Below are 26,649 nucleotides of genomic sequence, written 5' to 3'. Positions count from 1 at the left end.
AGGAGCAAGGAAACACAGGCGGTCTCCAAAGCTAAGCCGGGGCCAAAAGCGTAGTTTTAAATAAAAGGTGCCTCAAAAACTCCAAAAACTCTTGTAAAAGAGCGCCAAGCTCCCTCCTGTGCCATCTGTAAAAGAATAGTCGAATATAGACCTAGGGCATCAAGCAAAAAGAGGAAATTAGAATAAGGGACCTTGCCACAATGGCCGGTCATGTAAAAAAGGATGGGCGCCCATGGGGTTTTAGGGTTTGTATATATAAAGTTCAAAAAGTGAATGGAAGCTCATTCTTTGATGTGTGCCCAACAAGAGCTCTTCTCTTATTCTCTTCTCCTCCTCTCTTTGCTTGTGTGTGCTCTTGAGAGAGGGAATGATTGTGAGTGTGAGGGAGTGAGTGAGTGGGAGTGAGGAATCAAGGGGTGAAGCTCTTTATCATCTTCTCTTCTCTTTCCTTCTCTTGCGCGCGCGGTTGGAGCTTGGAGAAGGAGGAGGCTTGAGCATGCTTGAGCTAGCATCTAGGATCGTGGAGCTACCGGAGTGTGAAAGAGAGGAGGCAACTCATATTGGCATCAAAGTAAGCTCACTACACTCGTAGGATCAAGGGCGCGTCGGCTATGTGAGAGGTAGCTATTAGAGCTCGCTTGAAACGCTTGAAACAATAAGCAGTCCGTGGATCTTGGCAGTTCAGCGAAAGCTCCCATATCTAGCCTTCAATTTACACTTTTATTGCATGTGTTTGCATGCCTATTTCTCTTCATTAAAGCCATCTACAATGAGAGGATCAAAGCAGCCACACAAAGATTTGTATAAGTAAGAAAGTAGTAATTGTTGAGAATCACGGACCTAGAACTAGATGAGCTATGGTCGACGCAAATCAAACACACGATACATGATCAGAATGAGAAATTGTAACTCAAGTGAATTAGGTTCCAAGATAGATTAGGCTTGGACTCATAAACACAATCTTGAGTGACTCAAATTGATTGTACCATTTCTTTGAAATGAGTGTCAAGTACGTGCCTTTATAGCTTTTTGGATAGTACCACTATACCTCGCTATGCTTATGGGATTCAGTCATCTCTTCCTAGAGCATACATGTTTGTCATATCTCTCATACAAAGCCACTTATGGGCAAGCCTCTTTTGGGCACACATCAAGCCTCTATAGGCATGCATATCAAGCATCATTTGCTATTCTCAACACCTCCTCTCAAATGATGAGTTCCTACCCTTGCTGGCTTTCGCCCCCCCTACATGATGACATGGCCCGAGAGACTAGCTCTTTGACAACCTAGTCAAGTTAAGGCTTGAAACTTTACATTTTAGTAAGGGTTTTTTACATCCACTATGGGAAACAAGATCCACTACGGGAAATAGAGATCCACTATAGGAAAAACATGATCCATTAAGGGAAAGTTCTTTGTTGTCAGCAACGGAAATTTCTTTATCTTCTTCATTTTTCTTTTGCTTCTTTGGCATCCTTTGTTTTTCTTGATCTTCTTGGTCTTCTTGGTTTTCTTTGTCTTCATGCTCTTTTCCTTTGTTGTGCTCTTTATTCCCTTTGTTGATGTGTGGTACTTCTCTTTTTGCTTTAGTCTTCTTGACATGATCTTTGTGCTTGCATGGCTTTGACTTGACAAGCTCTTTTTGGCATTCATGACATAATTCTTGGGATACAAAGCTTTGAGATACATGATTTTTGGGAGTTTATTTGGCTCAATGGATAGACAAGCATTTATAGGATCTGACCTGTCATAGAATTTGACATCGGGCCTTTGTGCATAGTGCAAGCAAATTATTTCTGATGCGGGAAGGTCTTACCAATTGGCGTTTTTTGCTCAATGGCAGTGTTTAATCCCTTTTACAAAATGCTTTGATAGATATTGGAATGGATGTGCAGTGCTAGTGTTAATAGACACTTGATGGCATAGATGCTAATCTGGCTCAAAAAAAACCGGCTGATCGTCAGTTTCAGCCTGTGGTACAGCACCATGAGGCTCGTTTTCTGAAATGATAGATGGCTGCAAACTCTGAAATTTCACATTTTTCATATCTTCATTAGAGGCTAAAGTACCTTTCAGCAATTTTGCCTCATTAAACACAACATTATGGCTGTGAATAATTTTCTTGGACTGAGGTAACCACACTTTGTAGCCAAATTCACCCTCATCACCATAGCCCATGAAAATGCCTTTGGTGGATTTTGGGTCAAGTTTATTCCTCAACTCATCTCTAATATGCACGAAAAGCATCACAGCCAAATATGTGTAAATGGTCATATGAGGCCGATTTGCCAGACCAAACCTCCTCAGGGATGCCATTATTTAAGGACCTGTCTGGAGAGCAGTTGCAAATGTGAACTGTGGTTTTGAGTGCCTCTCCCCAAAATTCTTGAGGGAGATTAGCAGAGTGGGCAGCATGCACCGCATTCTTTTACATAAATTCCTATTATATCTTTCAACCACCCCATTTGAAGAAGGGTTGTAAGGGGTTGTAAGCTCCCTCTTAATACCATGCAAGTCACAAAAGAACTTGAATTCAATCGATATGAACTCACCCCCATTATCAGTTCTCAAGCATTTCAGCTTTCTACCTATTTGAGTGGTCACAAATGCATGAAAAGTTTTAAAAACCAACGAACACTTCACTTTTCTTTTTCAACAAGTATACCTAAATCTTCTTGGAGCAGTCATCAATAAAGGAGATAAAATATGCAGCACCACCCAACCATTTCACGGGCATACTACATACATCAGAATGCACTAAGTCCAAGACATTGGACTTTCTAGAGACACCAGAGTAAAAGGAAATTTTTATTTGCTTTCCAAATTGACACATTACAAAAGTCAAGTTTAGAGCCTTTTCCGTCAACCCTCTTCAGAGAGGTAAGGACATCAAGTCCTTTTTGGCTCATATGGCCTAATCTCTTATGCCATAACTCCAAGTGGCTGCAAATTTCAGCAACTGCAAGAAACTTGCCATTCAAGGCTTTACAGTAGTACAAACAATACAAAGTGCCCTTCTTGGTTCCTTTTGCAATCAGCATGGATTCCTTTTTTACTTTCCACAAACCACCACCAAACAGTGTGGTGTAGCCATGCAAGTCAAGCTAACCAACAAATAGTAAACTCTTTTTAATGCCAGGCACATATCTAACATCTTTTAACACAAGCTCTTGACCATTGTCTAAAGAAAAGTGTACAGTGCCAATCCCATCAATGCTGCAAGCATAGTTATTTCCAAGATACACCTTGCCATAGCTACTTACATTGAATATAGCAAAACACTCCTAGCAAGAAGTTACATGGAAAGAGGCACCAGAGTCTACAATCCAAGTCTGAGTGACACCATCATCAACTGACAAAAGTGCATCAATCACATCAGCCTTGGTAATCTACATATCCTGCATGTGAGGTACAAGGGAATCATAATCAACTGCACATAATACATCGGCCTCTGTATCTGAAAGCTCCTCTATGACCACACTAGAGGCCACATTGGCCTTTTCTTTGCCTTTGGTTGCCTCAGATGCATCTATCTTATCTTCCTTCTTTTTTTTATCACTTGCATTCTTCTCTCTCTCTTGTTCCTTCTTGTAATACCTGCAATCAAGTTTCTTGTGGCCCTTCCAACCACAGTGATGGCAAGTAATGTCACTCTTTTCCTTTCCTTTGCTCTTGCTCCTGTTTCTCTGTCCTGCACTTGTATTTTTCTTTTCAGCCCTACCTCTTACATTATAAGCTGAGTTCCTACCTTCTCCACTAGACATACATCTAATTTTTTCATTCAAGATAGAACCCCTCACCCCATCATATGAGAGATTAGGGTTATTGCTAAGTGAAACCACCAAGGTCTCCCAAGAGTCAAGCAGTGTCATGATCAAAAAGATCGCCCTTAACTTATCATCAAAGTCCAAATTTACATCTTTGAGCTGATTTAGAATCCCTGTAAATGCACTCAAGTGCTCAACTATAGGCTTTGACTCATCTAGTCGCATATTCATCAACTTGCGCATTAAATGCATCTAATTAACAGGTGTGGTGATCTCATAGGTAGTTTTCAGTTTCTCCCATATTGCATACCCTGTATCTAAACCCTTAATGTCTATCAAGTTGTCATCAATGACACCCATCTTTATGTAAGCCACAGCTTTTTTATTTACTCTGGCCCAATCTACATCAGACATTAGTATGGGTTTATCTTTCTGCAAAGCATCCTCACAATCCTTTAGGAACAAAATGCCCTGCATACGGTCTTTCCAAAGGTCAAAGCCATGACCATCAAACCGTTTGATTTCCATCAAACTCTTGATGTCTTAACTGGAAGAAGTTGCAACCATTTTATCACGAACACAAGAGTAAATGCACTAAACTACAGAAGCACAAGCTGAACCAACAAAAATACACTGCTGTTTTTTCTCCACCAAGAATAAATCTCTGTTGTTTGTACAGGAACCAGCCACCACAAGGGCAAAAATGCAGAAATTTACCAAATTCTACACAAATCCCCAAAATTTCAAGTCTAAAATTGCATAAATATCAGTCAATCTGACCCAGCTGAGCAGAATTTTGCCAATACATGAAAAGCCCCAAATTTTTGGGATCCACTGCCAAGAGATTTTGCTCAAAAAAGTAAAATTTTGACTAATTTGGCAAAATCCCCAAATTAATTGAGGTTACCACACGCAATGTCTGCAATTTCCGACTTCAAAATAACCGACATGTATAAACAAAGTCAAATTTGGGAAAAGCCCCAAATTTCTAGCTCAATTTTGCACAAAATTGACAACTGTGCTTTCATGCGTGAACCCCCGGTTAGAGAAAGGAGTTTCAAAAAAAAGATTTTGAAGAAAATAATGCTTTCAATAAAAACAGAGAACCGGGATGACTAGTCCGTTGATCCATATGTCAGATGTGTCTGACAAATGTCAATCCGCGTTGCATTAGGCTGAAGCCCGCCGGCGCCTGTCAACTGTCACGACCAGTCCGTTGAAGTTCGCCGGCGCCTATCAACTGTCACGACCAATCCGCCTAGTGACGTCAACAATCTAACCCACGACCCGCCTGGAACAATCGCCATGTTTTGGACCTAGTTGCATGTCTGTCATGCAATCATGCAGCCGTGCTGCCTGCTAGCGTCGCCTGTCTCGCCAAGTTGTTGCCTGTCTCACGTTGCAGTCGATTGTCTTCAATACGACCTACTCGCGAGCTACCTACACTGTCAGCTACCCTTGGTCTCAGGAAACGTGCACAACCTTGAGCTCTAGTACCAGTTGTTGGGAGGCTCAGCTAAGAGTGACGGAAGTTCGAGGAGTGAGTGTGAGTGTGACGTGTAGAGAGAGAGAGAGCAGAGTGAAGTACAATTCGATATGAGTGTACCAACAATGTGTTGGTACACAAAGAATAAAATATATTTATACTTACAGCATGTAAGGGTGCATTCACATGTACAATGTGCATGTACTATAAACGAAGGTTAAACTGGGCCTTTATCCCAACACTCCACAAGGATTATCATCACCGATATGGCTACTCCATGGTTAGAGATTATTTTCATGAGTTTGATGGTCACCACTTGTGCGTGATGGTGCAGGATGCTCTTACTGCTCAAGGGCTTCAATGTGTTTACTTTTTCTTGCTGTTAGACTTTTGAGTTTTTTGGGGGGACTTTTATTTCTTGTTGTGGCTTTTGCATGCTCGCCAAACAGAGTCTTGTGCATCTGATTGTGCTTAATTTCAGTAACCTTTATGGGGAAAACACTTTTCAAAAACTGATCTCATATTTTTTGCCTAACCCCTTGGATCGGCTTTCACATTAATGCCAAGAGAGATAATAGAATTTTTACTAACAACATTTTCCAGAAAATAGTGTTTGTTTATTCATTTTGATTGGCTAAAGATTGAAGATTTCCTCCTAATTCACAAGTTATCTCACTATAATTTCTCTTTTTCTCTCTAAAAATCTCCTAAAATAGCAAACTTTTTTTACTGTCCACCAATCTAATCATCATCTGATCACCACCTGTCTGTACTACTTCACCTGTAGCAACAAAGGGGAATGGCAGGGTCATCCCCCAACACCTCTCACATGAGGGGGGAGAAAGACAGAAAACATAGTGCAGTATGGAGCCAGTCTAAACACATGGTTGACTCAAATGCGCAAATTTGCATAAATGCACTTCATGAGATTTGCAAAATGCAGGACAGCAAGCTAGAAATAGTACAAAAGCAAATGAGAATATGTATAAATGAAATGCTGGGCACCATGTGGGAGGCCCCATCAAGGCTGATAAAGCACAAATGCTATTGAAATATAAGGCTGAAATAGAAGGGCATTTCTATGCACAATTTGTGCCATGGAAAGAAGAAATTGAACGGGGCATGCATGAAAGAAACATGGTCATCACAAAGTTAAGAGAAGAACTCACAGAATGCAAACGACAATTGGAAATAGTAAAAAAAGACATGTCTGAAAATCATGTAGTGGAGGAACTCCAAGAAGGGCTGTAAGAGTGTAAGAGGCATTTCGGACAAAGTATCATGATGCTGTTGTGGCTGTAAATCAGGCTGAATAGACTGCTGTAATGTATCTATAGGTGGTGGAAATCAAGCTTGAGAAGAAGAGTTAGCCATGGAACCATTTGGAAAATTGGAAGTAGGCTATCAAAAATGTTTGAAACATCAAAAATTGGCTGTTTTTGACAGTCCAGCAAGGGATGAGAAGCATTTTTAGCAAAGATAACATCTTGGCTGACAATAACCTTACTTGTAGAGGGTTGATAAAGAACGTACCATTTACTTTCAGCACTATAGCCAATAAATATGCAACGAACAACCTTAGCATCCAGTTTATATCTTTTTTGAGAAGGCACACCAGCATATGCCAATGATTAAAAAATCCTCATATGAGAGAGGGGGGGCTTGGACCCAGTCCGTGCCTCATAAGGAGTGATAGTGTGTAAAGCTCTCGTGGGACACCTCTTCAAAACACAAGTGGCACATAGAATTGCATCAAACCAAAAAAGAATCATGCAAATTAACATGGCAATGAAAGTCTTGAAGCAAAAGAAGACTTCAAACTTAGATTTCAGCCCATATACCCAAGTGAATCAGAATCTACTATCAATGAATGTGATAAAATATAGAAATGCACCAATGGATTTGGTCCACATAGGAACACAAACATCACTATGAAGGAGATGCAAAATAGATGGCAAATGGATATGAGAATCCTTAAGAAAGGAGAATTGGTGCATCTTACCAAGTAAATATCCTTCACAAATGTGATTTAATGGCAAGTGAATTTTTGAAACACTTTTGACCATATCCTCTAACTAGAGCCTCTAATGCCATAAATGTGTATCATGGAAGGATTCCTTTGTTAATAAGGAATTGTCAATGGGATATTCAGCAAGGTGCTAATCATATATATCAAGACAATAGACAAGCAAATCGAAACTATAGGTAACTTGGTTACCCGTAGTTACCAACCGCATTGTGGTAGCAAAACCTTGATATGACTCCAATAGACCATTAAGAGTGATAGAAACAAGCTGATTATCTCGGACCTCTTCATCAATATTTAATAATTATTTAATAAGATCTTTAATGCCAGTGAGATAGGTATCCATATTACCACCTTCCATGAAAACATCTTCAAGCTGCTTATATAGGTAAGCAATGTGTGCTTCATTACGCACTTGATATAATGATGCAAGCTTATGCAATGCATCCTTGGCTGTCTTGCGTGATCGGATGTATGGAATGATACCTCTCTTCACGAATAAAGCAATTAAGGCATGCGCTTGGGTGTCATAGCCATCCCATCAAATTTGATCTTGAGTGGGAGGCATTGTGGAAGAGGAAGATGATTCAGCATCATGAGACCCACCTCACAATGCAGAGGTGGGAGGTGGTGCCCGTGTTGGAGAAACCGGCCTCTACTCAATGCCGTTCACAATATACCATAGATTCTTCACAACAAGAACATATCACATCATGTAAGACCACATTGGGTAATTGGTGCCATTGAGCTTATCAACACCACCAAGCATGCCCAATAAATCATTATTATTGCTGGCCATGAGTGAAAATCAGCAATAAAATAATATTTTCCAAGTGAAGAGAGGGCAAACACATGCCCAAATAAGAATAAGCCGCTAATAGAAGAGATGCCACCCGCCTCAATGAAGTCCAATAATACGAAGAATAATAATTTTTTATTGCTGCTTTCCTACTGAGGAGAGAGCAAAATATGCAGAACATAATTATTTTCAGAAATAAAATATTAACCGATGAAGGTGGCGATCAGCAATATGCTGAAATCAGAAATTAGTGGCTAAGACGCTTCGATAACGCGGACAGCAATAGAATTTGAAGAGATTTTCCCAATAAATGTACCAAATTAAGATAATTTGTCCTCAATGTTGATGGAAATGGGTATGAACAGTCCCGTAAAGGACATCTTCAATGCGCCGCAGCCAAAGAAGATGATTTGAAGCAAAAGCCCCAAATTTTAGCAGCCCAATGATGAAGAAGCGTGAAGACAACGTCAGTATGGGTACTCTGTATGCCAATGATTAATTAAGCCTCAATGTCGATGAAGAATCCCAAGTTTTGAAAAAGCGACAAGATTAATGTCAGTCAAGTGGCACGATATCGTGTTTGATATGGCGAAAAGGCCATAGGCCCCAGGGACCATTTTGGTTGGCAAGAGGAGTCATTTGAGTCAACGCAACAAGGTCATAGGACAAGTGACGCAATGGTGACATACTGACTTGCAACAATGACAAGCCAAGTTGTCAGTTGAATTATCGAAGACGTATGAACGGCAGCGTGTCAGGTCAGTTGGTCGAGGGACAATGGCACAGTTGAGTCGGCTAGGATAGACAACAGGAAGTATGTGATGTGGCAATTGAAGAAGCGACTACAGGTCATGTCAATGACTTAAGAGAGGGTGACACGCAACATGTTTGAAGGCGGCAGTCAAGTTGTGTTAGGGCAAATCTTTGATAGGGATAGGCATGTAGATAGGCAACCTAGACCAATAGAACAATCGCCAAGACAAGCATATTAACAATCAAATAGCTAGTTGTCTGCTCATAAAAGTAGCAACGGCAATGGTGGAGCTGAATCGGGAGTCTGAGTTGTGGAGACAATGAAAGGAACAGTTGCACCTTGAGCAGCAATTGGTAAAGAATATGCAACAATAGTGGCACAAAGTGCAATCGCCAATGATAGAATTAGAGCCGTCATGAGGGCGATGGCTCACGGGCAGCCAGCTGAGCGGAAAGAGCTCAATGGCAATGGCTGGTAGTGAATGATAACGAGTAATGGCGAGAGTGATAAAGGTATGTGGCTCTGACACCACTATTGGCTCAAGCATGGAGCAATTGTGTGATTAATTTAATAGAAAATGAATGAGAATGAAAGAATTAATCCATGAACAATGATACTTAATCACAAAAAACCCTAGTGTCACTTGGTGCTTGGGACCTAGGGGCAACAATTGCATTTAATGACAGTTTAAATGCCTAGGGAGCCCGGATCATGGATCAAAGGGTATCAACACATATTCCATGAGGGTGCAAATCTGACATTTTTACCACCTAGTACCTATCAGGCATAACTAACTATAACTTTTGTCTTTGGCACCAACTGATATTTTTTAGTAGTCTAGTCAACTAATGTGTGAGTCTAGGCACGTGTAGTAGTGGACCCAGCATTTTAGTATTATTTATGTATTTATTATTTGTCATTATGGTGATCGTTTGGGCATTTATTGCTGGCCAACTTGATCACTTTATTGGCATCATTTGATCCTATACATTTGGGCTCCTCCACAGTTTATTCAAGCACCACTTGTAGATCCTAGTGCAGAGTCCTGTTGGAGAGAGGGAGCCGGTATCAACACCCATGCAGCTAGTGACTCACTATTGTACACAACTGTCTCGTGTTTGGTAAATGTATTCCATTTCCTGAGCACATCTTTGAGTTCTCCTTTGCGGTGTTCTTGTGTTTTCTGTTTTCTCTCTCTCGAAGTCCGGCGTCTGGAGCCACTTTCCTGGCAGCAATTTATTCAGCATCCTTCTATGCTTCCATTGTTGCATCCACTTCTAATAAGGTATCAGGTTTCAGGATCCACACTGTTGTTGCTGTTTTTTGGAGCTACAGGTCTTCCATCACTCTTCTGAGCTGATCGTTGTTAATCTCCTTCTATCTATTGTTGCTTGTGTGACTAGCAAGTTGCTACTGATCCACATTGGCCTGTTTTCAGCCATCTGCTGCCTGTCTTTTGTCTATCGCAGTCTGTGTTTGCATTTTCTACATTATTTTACTGTGTATGGCTGCAATTAATGTCTATTTTTTCTGTGTGTTCTGCATTCATTCCTCCTACATGCTGGATGACTGTATTTACAAGGTTCTATTGGCTGCAATCTTCACCTTTTGGCTGTGTTTGATCAGATTTTATCCTCTTGGAGCAGTTTTGTTTTTTTAAATCAACTATCTCTACACTACGTGTGAACTTTGTTCAGTGCAATCTGTTTTGTCTTTTGGTTGTACTCTCTCTCTACTCCTCTTCTTTCCTTTATCATCTCTTTCTATCCTCTCCAGATGGCTCCCCCCTTTGTTCTACTCATGACAAACTACATGGCCCTGACTGCCTAACCTTGAGTGCCTTTATGAAAGCATGGTTTGTGCAAAAGAAAGTATATGACGTTGCTTCTAGAGGTATTGTGCATCCTCAACGCCCCACTCTTCCTGATGATTTCGATGAGGACAACCATGAAGAATTTGTGCTCACATGGGATTCTAATGATACATGTGTATATTTTGCTCTTCTTCACTAAATCTCTAAAGAGATTCTTCCGTCCCTCACCTTGTGCAAGACTACTTCAATGATATGGATGAAGTTTCAGATGTTGTACAAGGCTCCCTCAACCATGCGTGCAGTTACCCTTTATGGCCAGCTCCAGCAAATGAAGTTTGAGCTGAAGGATACTATCCAATCATTCTTCCTCATGTTACACATGTACAACATCAACTTCGTCATATGCAATCCACCCTTCTAGAGGCTCATCTTGTGGAGACTGTGCTCTACAAGCTCCCTTTGGAGTTTGGAGTACCCAAGGCTTTACAGGCCCAGATGCCATCAATGCCAATGAGCTTTACCCATATCTCCATGCCACTTGAGTATGAGGCATCTTTGTGGTTACAAGGAAGGCTTCCATCCTGATATAGTGGTTCCAAAGAGGCATTTACTGCTTTAGAGAGGGGTGACAGGAAGATGAAGTTGAAGGCCCAATGTTATCATTGTGGTCAAAATGGCAATTTGAACAAGGATTACAAAGAATTAGTGGCTTCAAGAAAGACAAAGGAGAAGAACAAGGAGGAGAATATGGACTCCTCCGACAAGTCGGATCCTTTGGCCAAGGCAAAGGCTAAAGCTCGAAAGGGTCATTTTTTCAAATCACTGTGGTAAGGGCTTAGCAGCCCCTCCTACTACTTTCTAGTACACATGATGCAGTCATCCCTCACGACTCTCCAATGCTAGAGAGGAGTATGAGAGGGCAGTGAGATGGGGCAGGTGAGCCTCATCTATACATGTATATAAGTGCATAGATTCCAAAGAAGGACTTCCCTAGTGCATCAACCAAAGTCTCATAGGTTTTGAAATCCTAGAGTCAAGATTGACTTCCAGGTTCATGATGGGTTGTTACTTGACAAAGAGCAAGATTGGCCCCTAGTCCAAGCTCACATAGAGAGACACTTTAGTGGTCTTGGCTAAAGGTGGGAAATCCATATTTACATATGCTCAAAGGCATTTTTGACAAGATAATCATAGACGCTATTGCAAGGCATTGTTGACCAACACTACAAGCTGTTATGGTTCGGTTCTTCTCTATTTTCAGGAGTTGATATGATCAACATCGATATCAAGTTCTCTCTCAGGCACCTTGGTGGTGGCTTGATTACCCATTGCTTGGGTATCCATGGTCCTATTTTGGTGGTCTTTGTTGTATGGACTATGATGAGTCATTATCATTGTATCATTGTATCGTATCAGATCACCCACGATCTGAGAGGGAGTGTTAGCAAGCTAGTCAATTTATGTGTGTGTTTGGACATGTGTAGTAGCGGGATTGGCATTTTAGTGTTATTTAGATCTTTTTAATTTCTCATTATAGTGACCATTTGGGCATTTATTACTAGCCAACCAGCATTAAATGCTAGCCAACCTGATAACTTTATTATTTTGTCCTATATATTTGGGCTCCTCCTCCATAGTTTATTCATTCACCACATGTAGATTCCACTACATGATTCTGTTGGAGATAGGGAGTCGGTGGCAATGCCCACGCAACCAATGACTCACCGTTGTATATAATTGTTTCATGTTTGGTACATGGATTCCATTTCCCAAGCCCATCTCTAAGTTCTCCTTTGCAGCGTTCTTGTGTTTTCTCTTTTCTCTCCCTTTTGCCCTGTTCAGCAGTTTATTTCAATATATTTTTATGCTTCCATTGTTACATCCACCTCTAACAATATTTCAAGGTCTTGGGTTCCACATTTTGAAATAATTAACTTGCACATCACATGTGCAAGTCACATTTGCACATTTGATTAACTTTTAATCAAATGCTAAGAAAAGCACCAAAATTTCACATCCTCATAAGACAAAACTCCCCCTTGAAATCCTTGCAATCATCCTCAATTGCACTACAATATGCCAAAGCAAAACATATTGCATTGGAATTTTTCAAAAGGGGTCATAGTAAAAACAACATTGGCCGCTCCTACTTAACCATGCTAATATCAAACACTCATTCAAAATTTCCATCCAACTTTAAAAAAACATAAGACTCATAAAGAATTCAAAACTACTGCCAGAAACCCATGCAATGCATTTCTCATTAGCATATCTCAACCGTTGTAGCCACACAACCATAGCAAAGCATATACTGAGCATAAACCATGGTTGAACTATCAATGGCATTCATCAAACATAATGTTTTCCACAACACCAACTGAATACCACTGAGAAATTATGACCAACCACTAAAAATCAGCAACTCATAGTCAATCTCTCATCATCATACACTAATGCATACGAATGCAAATGTATAGTTTCAAAGCTACATGTGAAAAACCATACCATATGCATATCAACTACAATGACTAGTACACTAAATAGCAACCTCATGGTAGACATATTGTTAGTGAAGTACCCTAGATGCATGCTAAACACATCCAAGATCCACTATACACGAGAGCTGTCCATCACTAGAGAAGTGGAAGTATGACCTCCCCCTTCAGCATCAAGCAATGCCCCGGACCCCTAATCTACTGAACCTAACTCAGCCTAGGCTCTGACTGAAAAGCCTTGGCATCCATCAGTGAATAATTTTGAAACTTCACCAAACACTTTTTGGAAAGTTTGCCTCCAATCTATCTCTCTTTATGTGCCAAAATCTACCCAAGTATCGAAATCTCACCCAGCTCCTCAACCTCTAGTTGAATTTCAGCAAATACATCCTCGGGCACATCACCATGAAAAGGCCTCAACAAGCTCACATGAAAGGCATGGTGTATCTGTTAGAGACTATCATCCCCTAGACTGGCATTGTCAAACTACAATGGTGCAGCTAGTTCTCTCAAGCACAGTTACACATTTCCTATCAATTTGGGCATTTTCAGCAATCATCAAGAGTGGGCACCTTGTTTTGGGTAAGTCAAGGCAGAAGTGCCATGTAAGTGCCTCTTGCTGTCAAAACTAACTAGCAAGCCTTCAAACCAATTTGCCCTTTGGTTTGCTTGCTATCACATCCAAGGACAGGTGTTTTGGTAGGCAGCCCAAAATCCTTGACCAAGCGACCAAGCCAAACAACTTCTTTCGAAGCTTCAGTGGCTAAAATATATTCAACCTCAATGGTAGAAATTGCTACTATCTTTTACAATCTAAAGCACCAAGAAATGGTCCCACCAGTTAAAGTAAATACCTACTCACTAGTAGACTTGCGAGTATCCGAGTCACTTACCATATCTCCATCACAATACCCCTACAAATCTAATGTACCCTTTCCATAACAAATATATTTTCTTTGTGTGCCCTTAAGGTACTGCAAGATGCATTTTACCGCTTTCCAATGTGCTTTGCTAGGATTTGACATAAACCTACTCACAACTTCCACTACATGAGCAATGCCAAGTCTAGTGGCAACCATAGCATACATGAGTGACCCACAAGCTAAAGCATAAGAAACACCCTTCATAGAGCCGGCCGCCTTATCATCTTTTGAGCAATCTATATTGCTAAGCTTAAGGTATGGTGGTAAAGAAACACCAAGTGGCTTAGCATCTGCCATAGAGAAACGATCAAGTACTTTGCTAATGTACTTTTCTTGTGAGAGAAATAAGAGCTTCTGCTCTCTATCTCTTGTCACACACATGCCCAAAATGTGTTCAGCTGGACCTAAGTCCTTCATGGAAAAGGCTAAATTCAGTTGTCTTTTCAGTGCATTAACCTGGCTTTTATACTTACCAGCAATAAGCATATCATCCACATAAAGCACAAGTATTATAAGGCTTCCATCATCAACCTTCTCTATATATAAGTAGTTATCTGCATTGCTTCTTTTAAACCCATGTGAGAGTATGAAGGCATCAAACTTTTTATACCACGATCTAGGAGCTTATTTCAAACCATATAAACTTCTCTTAAGCCTACACACCAAGTGCTCCTTTCCTGGCATAACAAAGCCTTCTGGCTATTTCATACACAACTCTTCTTATAAATCACCATGCAGAAATGCAATTCTAACATCCATCTGATCAAGTTCAAGATCCATAGATGCTACAATAGCAAACGTTATCCAAAGAGTGGTCATTTTGACAACATGTGAACAGACTTCCTGAAAGTCAATCCTCTCTTTTTGTGTATAGCCCTTAGCCACAACCCTAGCTTTGTATTTGAGTTTGCCATCCACACACTTGATTTTATAGACCCATTTGTTAGGAATGGCTTTCCTATGTTTGGGCAATGAAACCAAATCCAAGTATCATTCTGATACAATGACTTCATTTCTTCCTACATAGCTAGCTCCCACTTTTGGTTTAACTCACATGATAATGCCTCTTTATATGTGAGAGCCTCACCCTTATCTGTGAGTAAAATGCAATCCAGAGAGGGATCAAGCCTAGGTATAGGTCTCCTGACATGTGTAGATCTCCTCACCCAATGATCTGTGTTATCAGCGATGGATCCACATCCAAAGGAATGTCAATGACCTCATTATTTGGGTGGGTGCTAAACTACATTTTCAGGCTGCTATAATTCATTTTCAACATGCTGATTTTGTTGCCCAAGCTGATTTTCAGCATCCCCTTGCTGCCCATTGTAATCTCACTCAATGATGGTACACTGATTATCATAACCAGCATCAAATGGAGCTGAATTTTCAGTGGTGGCTGATGGTTGTTCAAGTTGCTGATCATGCTGAAATTTCACTTTCTTTTTGTCTGAGTCACTAGATGCAGCATTTTTCAGCAGCTTTGACTCATAAATACCACATCTCGGCTGCATAGCACCTTTTCAAACTCTATAGCTCATTTCACCTTCATCTCTATAACCCATGAAGATGCCTCTGTGGAATTTCGTGTCAAGTTTGGTTCTCCTATCAATAGGTACATGTACATGACCCTTAAGTGGTCATATGAAGCAAGTTTGCTAGACCAAACCTCTTTAGGGATGCCACTTTTAAGTGCACGATGTGGAGATCGGTTGCAAATATGTACCGCGGTTTTAAGTGCCTCTCCCCAAAACGATTACGAGAGATCAGCTTTGGACAACATGCACCGAATCTTCTCACATAAAGTGCAATTCATTCGCTCAATCACACCATTAGATGACGGATTATAAGGAGCTCTAAGCTCTCGTTTAATCCCATTGACATCACAAAATTTATTGAATTCTTTAGATACATACTCACTCCCATAGTTTGTTCTAATGCATTTTAATTTTAAGCCCTTTTGAGTACTAACAAATGCATAAAACTTTTTAAAAGCGTCCAATGCCTCACTGTTCAACTTAAGCAAGCAAACCCGTAGCTTTCTAGAATGATCATCAATAAAAGACACAAAATAACGAAAACCACTATGAGTTTTTATTAGCATGGTACATACATCAGAATGGACTAAATCCAAGATATATGCCTTCCTAGAGGCTCCATGAGAATATGAACTCTTTATATATTTTTCCAAAACACAGTCATCACAAAAGTCAAGCTTTGAGTTTTTCACATCAACTCTTCCAAGTGAAGAAAGTGCCTATAAACCCTTTCGGCTCATGTGTCCAAGACGCTTGTGCCATAACTCCATGTGTGACTACACTTCTGCAACTACAATAAACTTTCCAAGAAGTGCCTTGAAGATAGTGTAGAGTTCCCTTTTTACCACCTCTAGTGACTATCATAGATCCTTTTTATATCTTCCACATTCCACTTCCAAAGGTAGTGAAGTAGCCCCTGCTATCTAGTTGCCCAACAAAAAGCAAGCTCTTCTTAATGCCAAGTACACACCTAACATCATGAAGAATCAATTCCGAACCATTTTCAAGAGCCAAGTGCATGGTGCCCATTCCTTCAATATCCCATGCATGGTTATTAGCTAGGTAGACTTTCCCAAGGTTACCTACTGCATGAGAAGAAAAACACTCCAAAGATGGAGTTACATGAAATGAAGCACCATTGTCAACAATCCACGATAGTGACAAACCATGATGAGCAAACAACAAGGCATCTATCATATCCCTTTTAGTAATATGCATATCTTCCACTATCATAGCATATGAATTTGAAGATGCAATAAGCAAATCAGTATCTTTATCTTATTCTATCTCCTCAATAACAACATTAGCTACCACATTTGCCTTTTTTGTTTCTTTAGGGGTAGAGCTGCCATCCTTCTCATTCTTTTTGCCTTTTGCATTAGTCTACTTCTTGCGTTCTTGTTCCTTTTTATAGTACCTGCAATCGGGCTTTTTATGCCCTTTGCATCCACACTGATAGCAAGTGACATCTTGATGTTTTTCCTTGCTTTTGCTACGATTTTTGTTTTTATTCACTACATTTGTCCTCTTTTCAATTCGTCCTCTTACATTGTAGGCTGATCCATTGTTTTTCCCACTTGCCTTGCGTCTAATCTTCTCATTGAGAATAGAACCATGCACACCATCAAATGTCAAGTTGGAGTTGTTGCTCAATGACACAACCAATGCTTCCCATGAATCTGACAAAGTTATAAGCAAGAAAATCGCCCTCAACTTAGGATCAAAAGCCAGCAAGCCTATATCCTGTAACTAACTCAAGATACCAGCGAAAGCATTTAAATGCTCTGAGACAAGCTTAGACTCATCAAGCTTCAAGTTGACTAACTTTTGCATGAGATATACCTGATTGACAAGTTGTATTCTCATACGTAGCCTTGAGTTTCTCCCAAACTGCACAAACAGTGGTAAGTCCCTTGATATCAACCAAGATATCATCTGTGACAGCCATTTTAATGTAAGTAATGGCTCTCTTTATTCATTTTAGCCCAATCCTCATCTGACAAAGCAACAATTTTATGTTCTACCAAAGCATCATCACAATCCTTCAAAAAAAGTATACCCTACATATTATCTTTCCAAAAATCAAAGCCATTGCCATCAAATTTACAAATTCCAAAAAAATTCTTTGTGTCAGATTTAGATGCACTGCCAGCCATCTTCATCAATAAAAGACTACAATAAAATGCTAAATACTTTCTACCAATGGTAAGGTTGTTGAATATAACAGCAAGTACACACACTTGAACTTCCAAAGGTATCCAAGAAGCAAATATTTTGCTGCAATTTCAGTCCCAAGTGCTGATTACAGCATGTACATGAATCCAATCTGATACATTTGCATAAATGACAACTCCCACTTCAATAATACATCACCATAATGCCCAAATGAAATAACTCAAGTACTATATGTACCACTGTTTCACTGCATAATGAGCATTCAGCAATACATGTACCAAGAGAAGCTGCCCTTTTACAACATTTAATGCATCCCAAGTCCAAATTTCTCCCACTCAGTAGTGAATCTGCTGTAATTTCATTGTCAAAGCACAAATTGGCTCAAAATGCACACCAATGCAAAAAGCCCCAAAAATTTTGCAATAAATCTGCCCCAATTGCATCAATTCCTCATCCCAGTGTCAAAGATGGGTAAATGTTGCAGAAATTTCACTGCAAAACCCCCAAATTTTGAGGTCAAATGTGCACAAATCACAGTGAATTTGGCTCACGTGAGCAAAATTTCACTTGTATAAGAAAAGCCCCAATTTTTTTAAGCAGATGCACACAATGTCTGCAATTTTTGGGTTAGATGTCACTGTTCTGCATGACCAGCATCAAATCTGAAAAAATCCCCAATTTTTTTGACATAAATCTGCACAGATCCGAGCCTTGTGCTTGTGCATATGAACCCCCGTTAATGAGCAGGGGGGCTGCTTGCAAGACACAATTAAAAAAACTGTCAAAAAAGTCCAAAAATTGTCGAACAGTCCAACTCTTGACCTCTCAACTGCCCCCATGTCGTCGCTGCTATCGATCATACCTACAATTGGCCCCACCAGCTGTCACCTATGAAGAGTCAAGAGATGGGTGTGTACCAATGTGGTACACACAAAGAATGAAAGAATGTATTTATACTTAGGGTATGGTACACTTACACCCGCAAGGGTGTGTTCACATGTGTAAAGAAATATATACACGGGAGTAGTGTAAGGGCCTTTACACCCAACAAATATGGCTATGATTCTCATTACTCATCTCCCATCTCCAAAGTAGGTTGTTTTCTATACTAGTTTACTCACCTCCAAAGTTCAAGACACTCTTCTTTGGAAGGAACTTACCTCACTTGTTTTGGAAAAAGAAGAGCAACTCAAGGAGATTGGAATTGATGAATTTGTATCCACAAAATCATTTCTTATACATTCAAGAGAAAGCAATAAGGACAAGAAGGCAAAGAACAAGAAGAGAAACACGTTAAATAATTGTAAAATCTTCAGATTCTGATATAGATTCAAAGGGAGAGCAAAAAGGAAATCCCAAAGTGTCCTCACTATGGAAAGACCTCACATCCCCAAGGAGAAGTGATACACTTACCTTCGTCAAGGAGTGAAGGATGGAGCTACACCATTGAAGCCTTCCTCTACCTTTGTCCCAATTGTTACTTATGAGCCAATGTTCCTTCACATCCATCAAATGGCGGAGCCTTCTTCTTCGGTTGTCTCATCTTTAGAGAGGCCTTGGCGCATTGACAATGGTGCTTCGAGGTCATACGACTCCTTGAGGAGATCAGCACCAAGCTTGATCTTTGTTCATTAGAGGGTACAGTCACTACAGGTGACAACTCAGAAGTGCCTATTTGTGGTGTTGGCATTTTGCCACTATTGCTTGATTGTCCATTGACCTCCGTTTCAAAAGTCCCACATGTTCCAAACTTGGTTTCCATCTCCTCTTAGTTCATGGCATTACTAGACTTAGTATCCAAGTTGTCATTGAGAGCAAGCCATCTCTGTTGAGGATTCTTCTACCAAATCCATTCTTGCAAGTTGCAACAAGTTAGCAGGAGAGGAAGGCTATAAAAACTCCATTCCCCTTCCATTGTGCAAAGCCCTCTAAGGCAACTTTCTATTGCAACACCTATTCTCCATTGTGCACCATATATCCCACAAGTTCTATCCCATCTCCCACCATCTCCTCCAGTGGTTCCCTCATGCCCTCCATTCCATTCAAGCAGGGTCAATATCAGTGATGCAATTTTGGATTCCCTGGCCCTCAATGTTTCATAGGGGGGTTCATAGGATTGTGAGATTCTTCAAAGTTTTCTTCATCAATGGACTTTGGTACTCCTACTACCCCTAGATCCATTCCATCCTCTTTAGCCTTCAGCCACATCCAAGATCTAAGAGGGGGTGTTCGCAGCATTCGTGTCATGCATAGATATCTCATGCTTGTGTACCTCAGTCTAAGTCGAACAAGGATATTAGGAACTTAGATACTTTGTATGTTTGTCATTTTATGCGTTTTGACAAAGGTGACAACCTTGATTATAGTTTTAGATTGTTTATACATCTAGGCATATTCTTGCAAGTGGCCCCCTCTTCTATTGGTAACAACCTTGCTTGCAAACCTCCAACACACTCGATCTGTTGATTGCCCTCCATCATTCAATGGCTGTCCTCCATTATTCGGTGCATTCTCCATCATCAGCCTGATTTGTTGCCCTCATTGACGCTTCACGCTATGTGCAAGGACTAATCGATCCCCTTTGGATTCAGCATTCTATTCGAATCAATGAAGTTCTTTCCTTCTTGCTTTTGAGTTTATATCGGTCTAGTCTCTCTCTTCCCTTCTCTCTCCATGTTCGTGCTCTTCTTCCGTTGGGCACTCTCACATTTATTGCAAGTATCAACACTCATGGAGAACATTGAATCTTCATCTCTATTCCAAACTCAATTCTACATTCTTCTATACCAAACAATCCCTCCTCTTGGCATCTCAATCATGATAAATATGGAAGGACTACAGCAACATGGAACGAGAAACGAGAACAGATAACACAATGATTTGCCATTCCATGTGGCTATATAGTCACATGGAATAGGCATGGAATGGGGAATAGGGGCAGGGAACACAGATGGGAGACCCAAAACTTGCCATTCCATGTTGCTATGGAAAGGACCCACCAATCAAGTATACTGCCATTCACAACAACATAATCATCTACAAAACTCAAATCATTCACCATGGCCTAAACCATCATCAACCCAAGGCTAAGTGCAACTTGCACCTTTAACATTGTGAGCTACATGTCCATCAACAACAGCCATTGCTCCTCCAACAAACTACGTCTTAGCATTCCATGTCTATGGTGCACATTGCCTTCAACATTGAATGCCAAAGAAATTGCACTCATCTAGGAGGAGACAAATGTATTCAAGAACTATTAAAATAGGAGTTGCTAAAAATTATCATTGCCAAAAATAGTCATTGTTGGAGTCAAAAACATGAAGGTAACTATCAAGGACATTAGAAGTTACTAGGAGTACCATTTTCGTAAGTTGTCACAAATAACAACTACCATAAAAAGTAACTACAAAAATAATAAGCAATGGCTAACAACCAGAAATAGTTAGCAAAGACTAAGGTCGGGACTAACAAAATAGTTTAGTAGTTTATAAAGATATTTAAACCTCACTTTCTCTTTGGAACATACATACATACATGATACATGTATGAGCCAGTTCAATGAGAGGTAACCTAAAGCCATTCAAAGAAAGGGATCTCTTGAAAGAATAAGAGTCTATCAAAGACCCATCTATTGCACGTAAGCCCAACACTTCAATTATCCCATGTGTGATTAGATTGGGAGTGATGCCTCACAAGTTTTGTTCTATATCTTATGACTCTTGAGCTTGAGACATATACACTCATCCATGGCTTATGAGTCAATTTGAGTCTTCCATCTTATAACTAACATCTTGCCCAACAAATCACCCTAACTTTGTCACAATAGGGGAGATCACCAATAGGAATGCTACTAACAAGAAAGCAAAGTGTATCTGAATGTTATCACATTCTCATTGTATTTATAGATTGTATCAAAAAGATAAACAAAATAATCATACCCAATGAGGTATTGCACCTCTTAGCAAGTGCTTGCGATAATTACAAAAGTCCACCTTACCATCTAGCAAAATGACTACTATGAAGGATCCACTGTCCTTGATAACAGTAGCCAGCAATATTTGTGCAATTTCTCCCATGTAAATGTATATATGTTTTCTAAATATTGCCTTTTCGAAAGTGACCAGCCAATGTCAATTTAGTTGAGGTTAAGCACGAAGGATCGATATCTTAACACAAAATTTTGGATGGACTTCCAACAAGCTCAGTATATTGTTAGAAAACTATGGAGCAACAAAAGCAAAGAGATGCTACTCATGTAAATTGCAATACACAAAGAACAGAAAAGAATAGATAGAATATGAGAACTCGGAGAGATTAAACTCGGAAATGAAATCCATATACCAAGACTCAAGAACAGTACAATGGCACGGGCTGAGTGTGCAGCCGATAGATCGCAAGAATCTCCCTCTCTTCACTAATCAACAAGCATGTTGAAGGAATCATATCTAATGATGTCATGACTGAGGAGGGACTGCCGACAATAGTTAGAACTAAAATACAAAAAAATGACCAATCAGCCAATGCAAGGTGTATTAAATGCAGTTGGCCAACCTACAGTGACCAATCACGAAAATGAAACGGATGTTGGCTGTGAGACTTGGCACCCACACTGAATACTCTAACACCCAAGATATGGACTTTGCTAACACCCTCTCTCAAATCATTGGCGATCAATATAATGAAGTATAGAATGATAAAGGACGCATCATAGTACATATTACAATGCCAACAAATAGGACCATGGATATTGAAGCAATGGATGTGCAAGCCACCACCAAGGTGCCTCGAAAAGACATTGATATAAATGTCAATCATACCAATCCTAAACCACAGAAAATGCAAATAGCCAAATCTCAATGCAGGTCGCTAATGCCCCACAAATGCATTTGTGACCATGGATTCCCTATGCACCAAATTGCCAAAGTGTCCCCTCATGTGAGCTCAAACTAGGAGCAAAGTCCGCTCTTTTTGTCACAAAAAATAGCCCACCGTGAACCTAGAAGTCAAGCAAACTCTAGGATTTCAAACTGCCAGACTGTGGAAAGCCATAATCTAGGTCCATTGCACTGAACGCTATGGGAAGCCACTATCTCGGGCAATTGCGCCTCCATATAGATGAGGCTAGGAAGCCCCACCTACTACCCTCTCACACTCCCTCTCTGGTACTAGAGAGTCACAAGGGATACCAACATTGCTAGGGCTAGAAGGCATGAGAGGAGGCCCTAGGGCCTTTACCTTCACCATAGAAGAGGAGGCCTTCGTAGACTTGGACTTTTGCCTTTGCCAAAGGGCTTGAGTCGGAATCAAAATCTGAAGACAATGAGTGAGGCTAGGAAGCCCCACCATAGCTACCCTCTCTAGTACTAGAAAGTCACAAGGGATACCAACATTGCTAGGGCTAGAAGGCATAAGGGGAGGCCTTAAGGCCTTTACCTTCACCGTAGAAGAGGAGGCCTTCATAGACTTGGACTTTGCCTTTGCCAAAGGGCCTAAGTCACAATCAAAATCTAAAGACAATGAGTCCTTACTCTTCTTCTCCTTCTCCTTCTCCTTCCGCTATACCGCTAGTTCCTTGCAATCCTTTTGGAGATGCCCCTTCTTGCCACAATTCTAACACTAAGCTTTCTTCTCCTGCTTGTCACCCCTCTCTATAGCTATGAAAGCACCCTGCTTACAATCATATTGAGATGTTAACCTCCCCTATAATTGCAAAGAAGCAATATGCTCAAGTAGCACAAAGGTCATATGATCAAAGCTAAAAGATGTTGCCAATAACTTAGCTTGTAAGGTGTTCGCCACACCATCAAACTTGACAAGTAGCTTGTAGAGATTGATCCCTACAAGATGTGCTTCTAGAACGGTAGATTTTCTGTGTCAAAGTTGATCCTATATCTGTGTCACCTAACAAAGGAATTGACTAAATCATATCAATCACCTCGAACTTCATAGTTTGAAGTTGACCATAGAGAGCCACAGCTGTTTTGCATGAGGTAACCACTAGAAGGACTTCTTTAGAGATGCATTGAAGAAGAGCAAAGTATGCAGGGGAAGTGTCTATTTTCCAAGAAAGAACTCCATCTTCATAGTTGTCTCTGTCCCAATCATCTAGAATAGGAGAGGGCATTCAAGGTCGTAAGATGGCTCCTGAGACAACATACCAACAAAATACCACATGTGCTTCTAAACAAACCAAGCTTTCATGCCAGCACTCCAAGTAAGATAGTCACATCCTTTAAGCTTATCATCAGTAGACTCCTTGCCATTGAGGTGAGGTGCAGAGAAAATAAAAGAAGGTAAGGGGTGAGAGAGAGAGAGAGAGTTGCTGATGCACAACTCAATATCATGAATTCAACACTCAAGCAATACAATTCAAGACACAAAGACAAGAACCGATGTGAGGAGAGTGTAGTGACAAAAGCACAACAATGGACACGTGCGATCCTTCCTTTGAGAGTGTCTGGATCAAGCTGAAAACACAGACCATCAGAGAGCAGATCTGCGAAAAGAAGTTGGAAACAACTGCACAACCAGCAAAACATCAACTGCAGATGACAAAACATCAGCTGTCCAGGAAAAACGTAAGCAGGTCAACAGGAAACGCAGGCTGAAAACCAAAATTCAGGGTCTGGCAGCAAAAACACAGGCCACCAACAGTCACCTAGATGAAAACTGCCACCCAGCAGTAGGAACAATAGCCTGGGTCAGCCCAAATCAGGACAGCAGCAAATGCAAGTTTCTGGAGCAGTCCACATAATGCTGAGCTAAGTGCTGGAACTAAGATAAGTAAGAAAACAAGTGCAACAAAAGCACAAACCATAAATATTTCAACTGGTAGAGTACACAAGCCATGTGCAAAAGGCATGTGCCATTGTGTCGCAATAAATCCATGCTAATTACCACTTTTGTCTAACTCTAGCTGCTGAATGCATAAAATCAATAGCAGTACAAGCTAAAGGCGACATTCTTTTGCCTCCATTTGAATTATACATGCGTATGCAGGTATGTGAATAGGTGCACCTGCTAAAATGCATTGCAATATACAAGCACTTGTCCCCAAGAACCAGAGAAGATAAAGTAGGGCCTCCATTGCACCGTAATGACCGACTTTTGCCGGCTCCCTGCTACACCATACAGCAGCTCCTTTCTTCTTTTACAGGATTCTTTTCAGCTTCTGGCTCTTGGCCTGCCTCAGGCTACGGTCCTCCCTATCTTGTCAGCCCGTATAGCTGTGCATTTCTTCTGCTGCACTGCAAGGAACAAATGGTGAATTGGATTTTGATCTGCAAGAACGGAACGCTGGATTGGCCTTTGATCTGTAACTACGTTCTTGTTCGAAGCGATCGGTGAACCAAATCAGTTCCGTCTCCACCTGTGGTCTTTGCTGTCAGAACTCTCCCGTTTCCTTTGATCTTGTCAGACGAAATGGAAGAAAATGACACGGGAAACGGCTAGGAAGACGAAGTCCAGTTTGATGATCAGACTCTAGCTGACATTTATTCCTCGTGTGAAGTCCAGTTTGCTCATCAACTCTAGTTGACATTTATTCCTCTTATCACTTGCATGCATCTCATATGACATGTTTGCTTTTTCCTCATCACCAAAAGCACCCTTGCCACAAAGTGGGTGTTCACACGGACACCGAAAAACCCGAAATTGTGCTTGTAAGGGTATGCTACTAGGATAGAGAAGCTAATGAGTGAAGATTCAAAAATTAGTGGTGGAAAAAGGTACTCTTCTTGTTAGAGCTATGTCACTTTTGTGCACAGGTGGTAGAGGCAATGCACAAAAAAGTGAAATTCTCACATGGTTAGTATAATTATGGAAAGCCTTTATTAACTATGTGGTGGACTTAAGTCCTTGGACCTACCACACTTATCTTTTTTGGGTGAAATTTTTTTCTTTCGAGAAGGAAGTCTACCCATTTCCGAGTGGATTGGGGGGCAATTTGCTTTTTCGTTAGCTAATTACGTGCTTCAAAAACAACTAACATGCCCCTAGCCCTCTTTCTTCTATCGTCTCCTTGTTATTCTTCTTGCTTAGCCTTAGTGGCTACTCCTCAATGTGTGTGAAAAAGAGAGAGATGCACTAAGGTCACCTTTGAATGTGCTTCTTCCATGCACATGTTTCATCTCTTGCTATGCTTCTAGGATGCCATACCATCAATCTAATGGCATCACAAAGAGCCATTTATCACTCATCTCAAGACTCACTCCAATGCAGTTGAAGTATAATGAATGCAACCTTGAGATAGAGTGTGGATTTTGGAGTTACCAACAACTACTATCACACTTGCAACTCCAACTAGCATTACTAGCAAAGTTGTGTCAAAGGTGGATAAATAGGTGATGATGTTATAGCATTATGCTTCTTCGCTAAGCAATTGGGGAGATCCAATCATAGTAGCTAGGCATGTGAAAAGAGAGACACTAGGTTCTAAACTAAGGTAGTGTGCACATGACAAGGAATGAAAGCTTTTTGTAGCCTCTAAAGTTGAGCTCTATCTCCTCCATGGTGTTGGAGTGGCCCTCATGTGCAAGGGGGTTTCCACTTGTTCCTTGCCCCAACACTCCCTCTTCCTTCTTGACCATGCATGCTTCTTCTCTTTACCTAGATTCATTGAAGGCCTCATCTTTTTCGACAATAATCATGTCCAATAATGAGCCACCATGTGGATATCCTTGTAGCTATCAACCTGGCCTCATCTCTCAACAACAAAGCTTGTTGTTATTAACACAATTGCCAACAATAACTCAGCATTTCTTGCTCCCAATGACAGAATATATCCTCTACACAACATGTAAATATGAACTACTATTCACACAACGTTCCTATTTTGCGGTCCTAAATCTATGTGGAATGCATAATAGGA

General features: G+C 40.6%; 1 protein-coding gene across 2 annotated transcripts in view; it reads right to left on the bottom strand.

Moving 5' to 3' along the window:
- SOL1 (carboxypeptidase D) overlaps nucleotides 1-25,317 on the bottom strand; it is a 169,133-nt gene extending 143,816 nt beyond the window's left edge. The window contains exon 1 of one of the 2 annotated variants that reach the window (XM_087666366.1): nucleotides 24,798-25,317. In XM_087666366.1, the coding sequence (XP_087522492.1) occupies nucleotides 24,798-24,867 (70 nt within the window). In that variant the 5' untranslated portion in view covers nucleotides 24,868-25,317. The remainder of the gene's footprint in view (nucleotides 1-24,797) is intronic. The other variant, XM_087666365.1, reaches the window with a different exon arrangement.
- Nucleotides 25,318-26,649: the final 1,332 nt, after the last annotated feature.

This window comes from Lygodium microphyllum, chromosome 25 (assembly GCF_053477565.2).
Source record: "Lygodium microphyllum isolate KBCC chromosome 25, Lygodium_microphyllum_v1.1.10, whole genome shotgun sequence".
NCBI classification, from domain to species: domain Eukaryota; kingdom Viridiplantae; phylum Streptophyta; class Polypodiopsida; order Schizaeales; family Lygodiaceae; genus Lygodium; species Lygodium microphyllum.
Note: the sequence above shows the minus strand (reverse complement) of the source record. Positions and strands in the feature narration are given on the sequence as shown.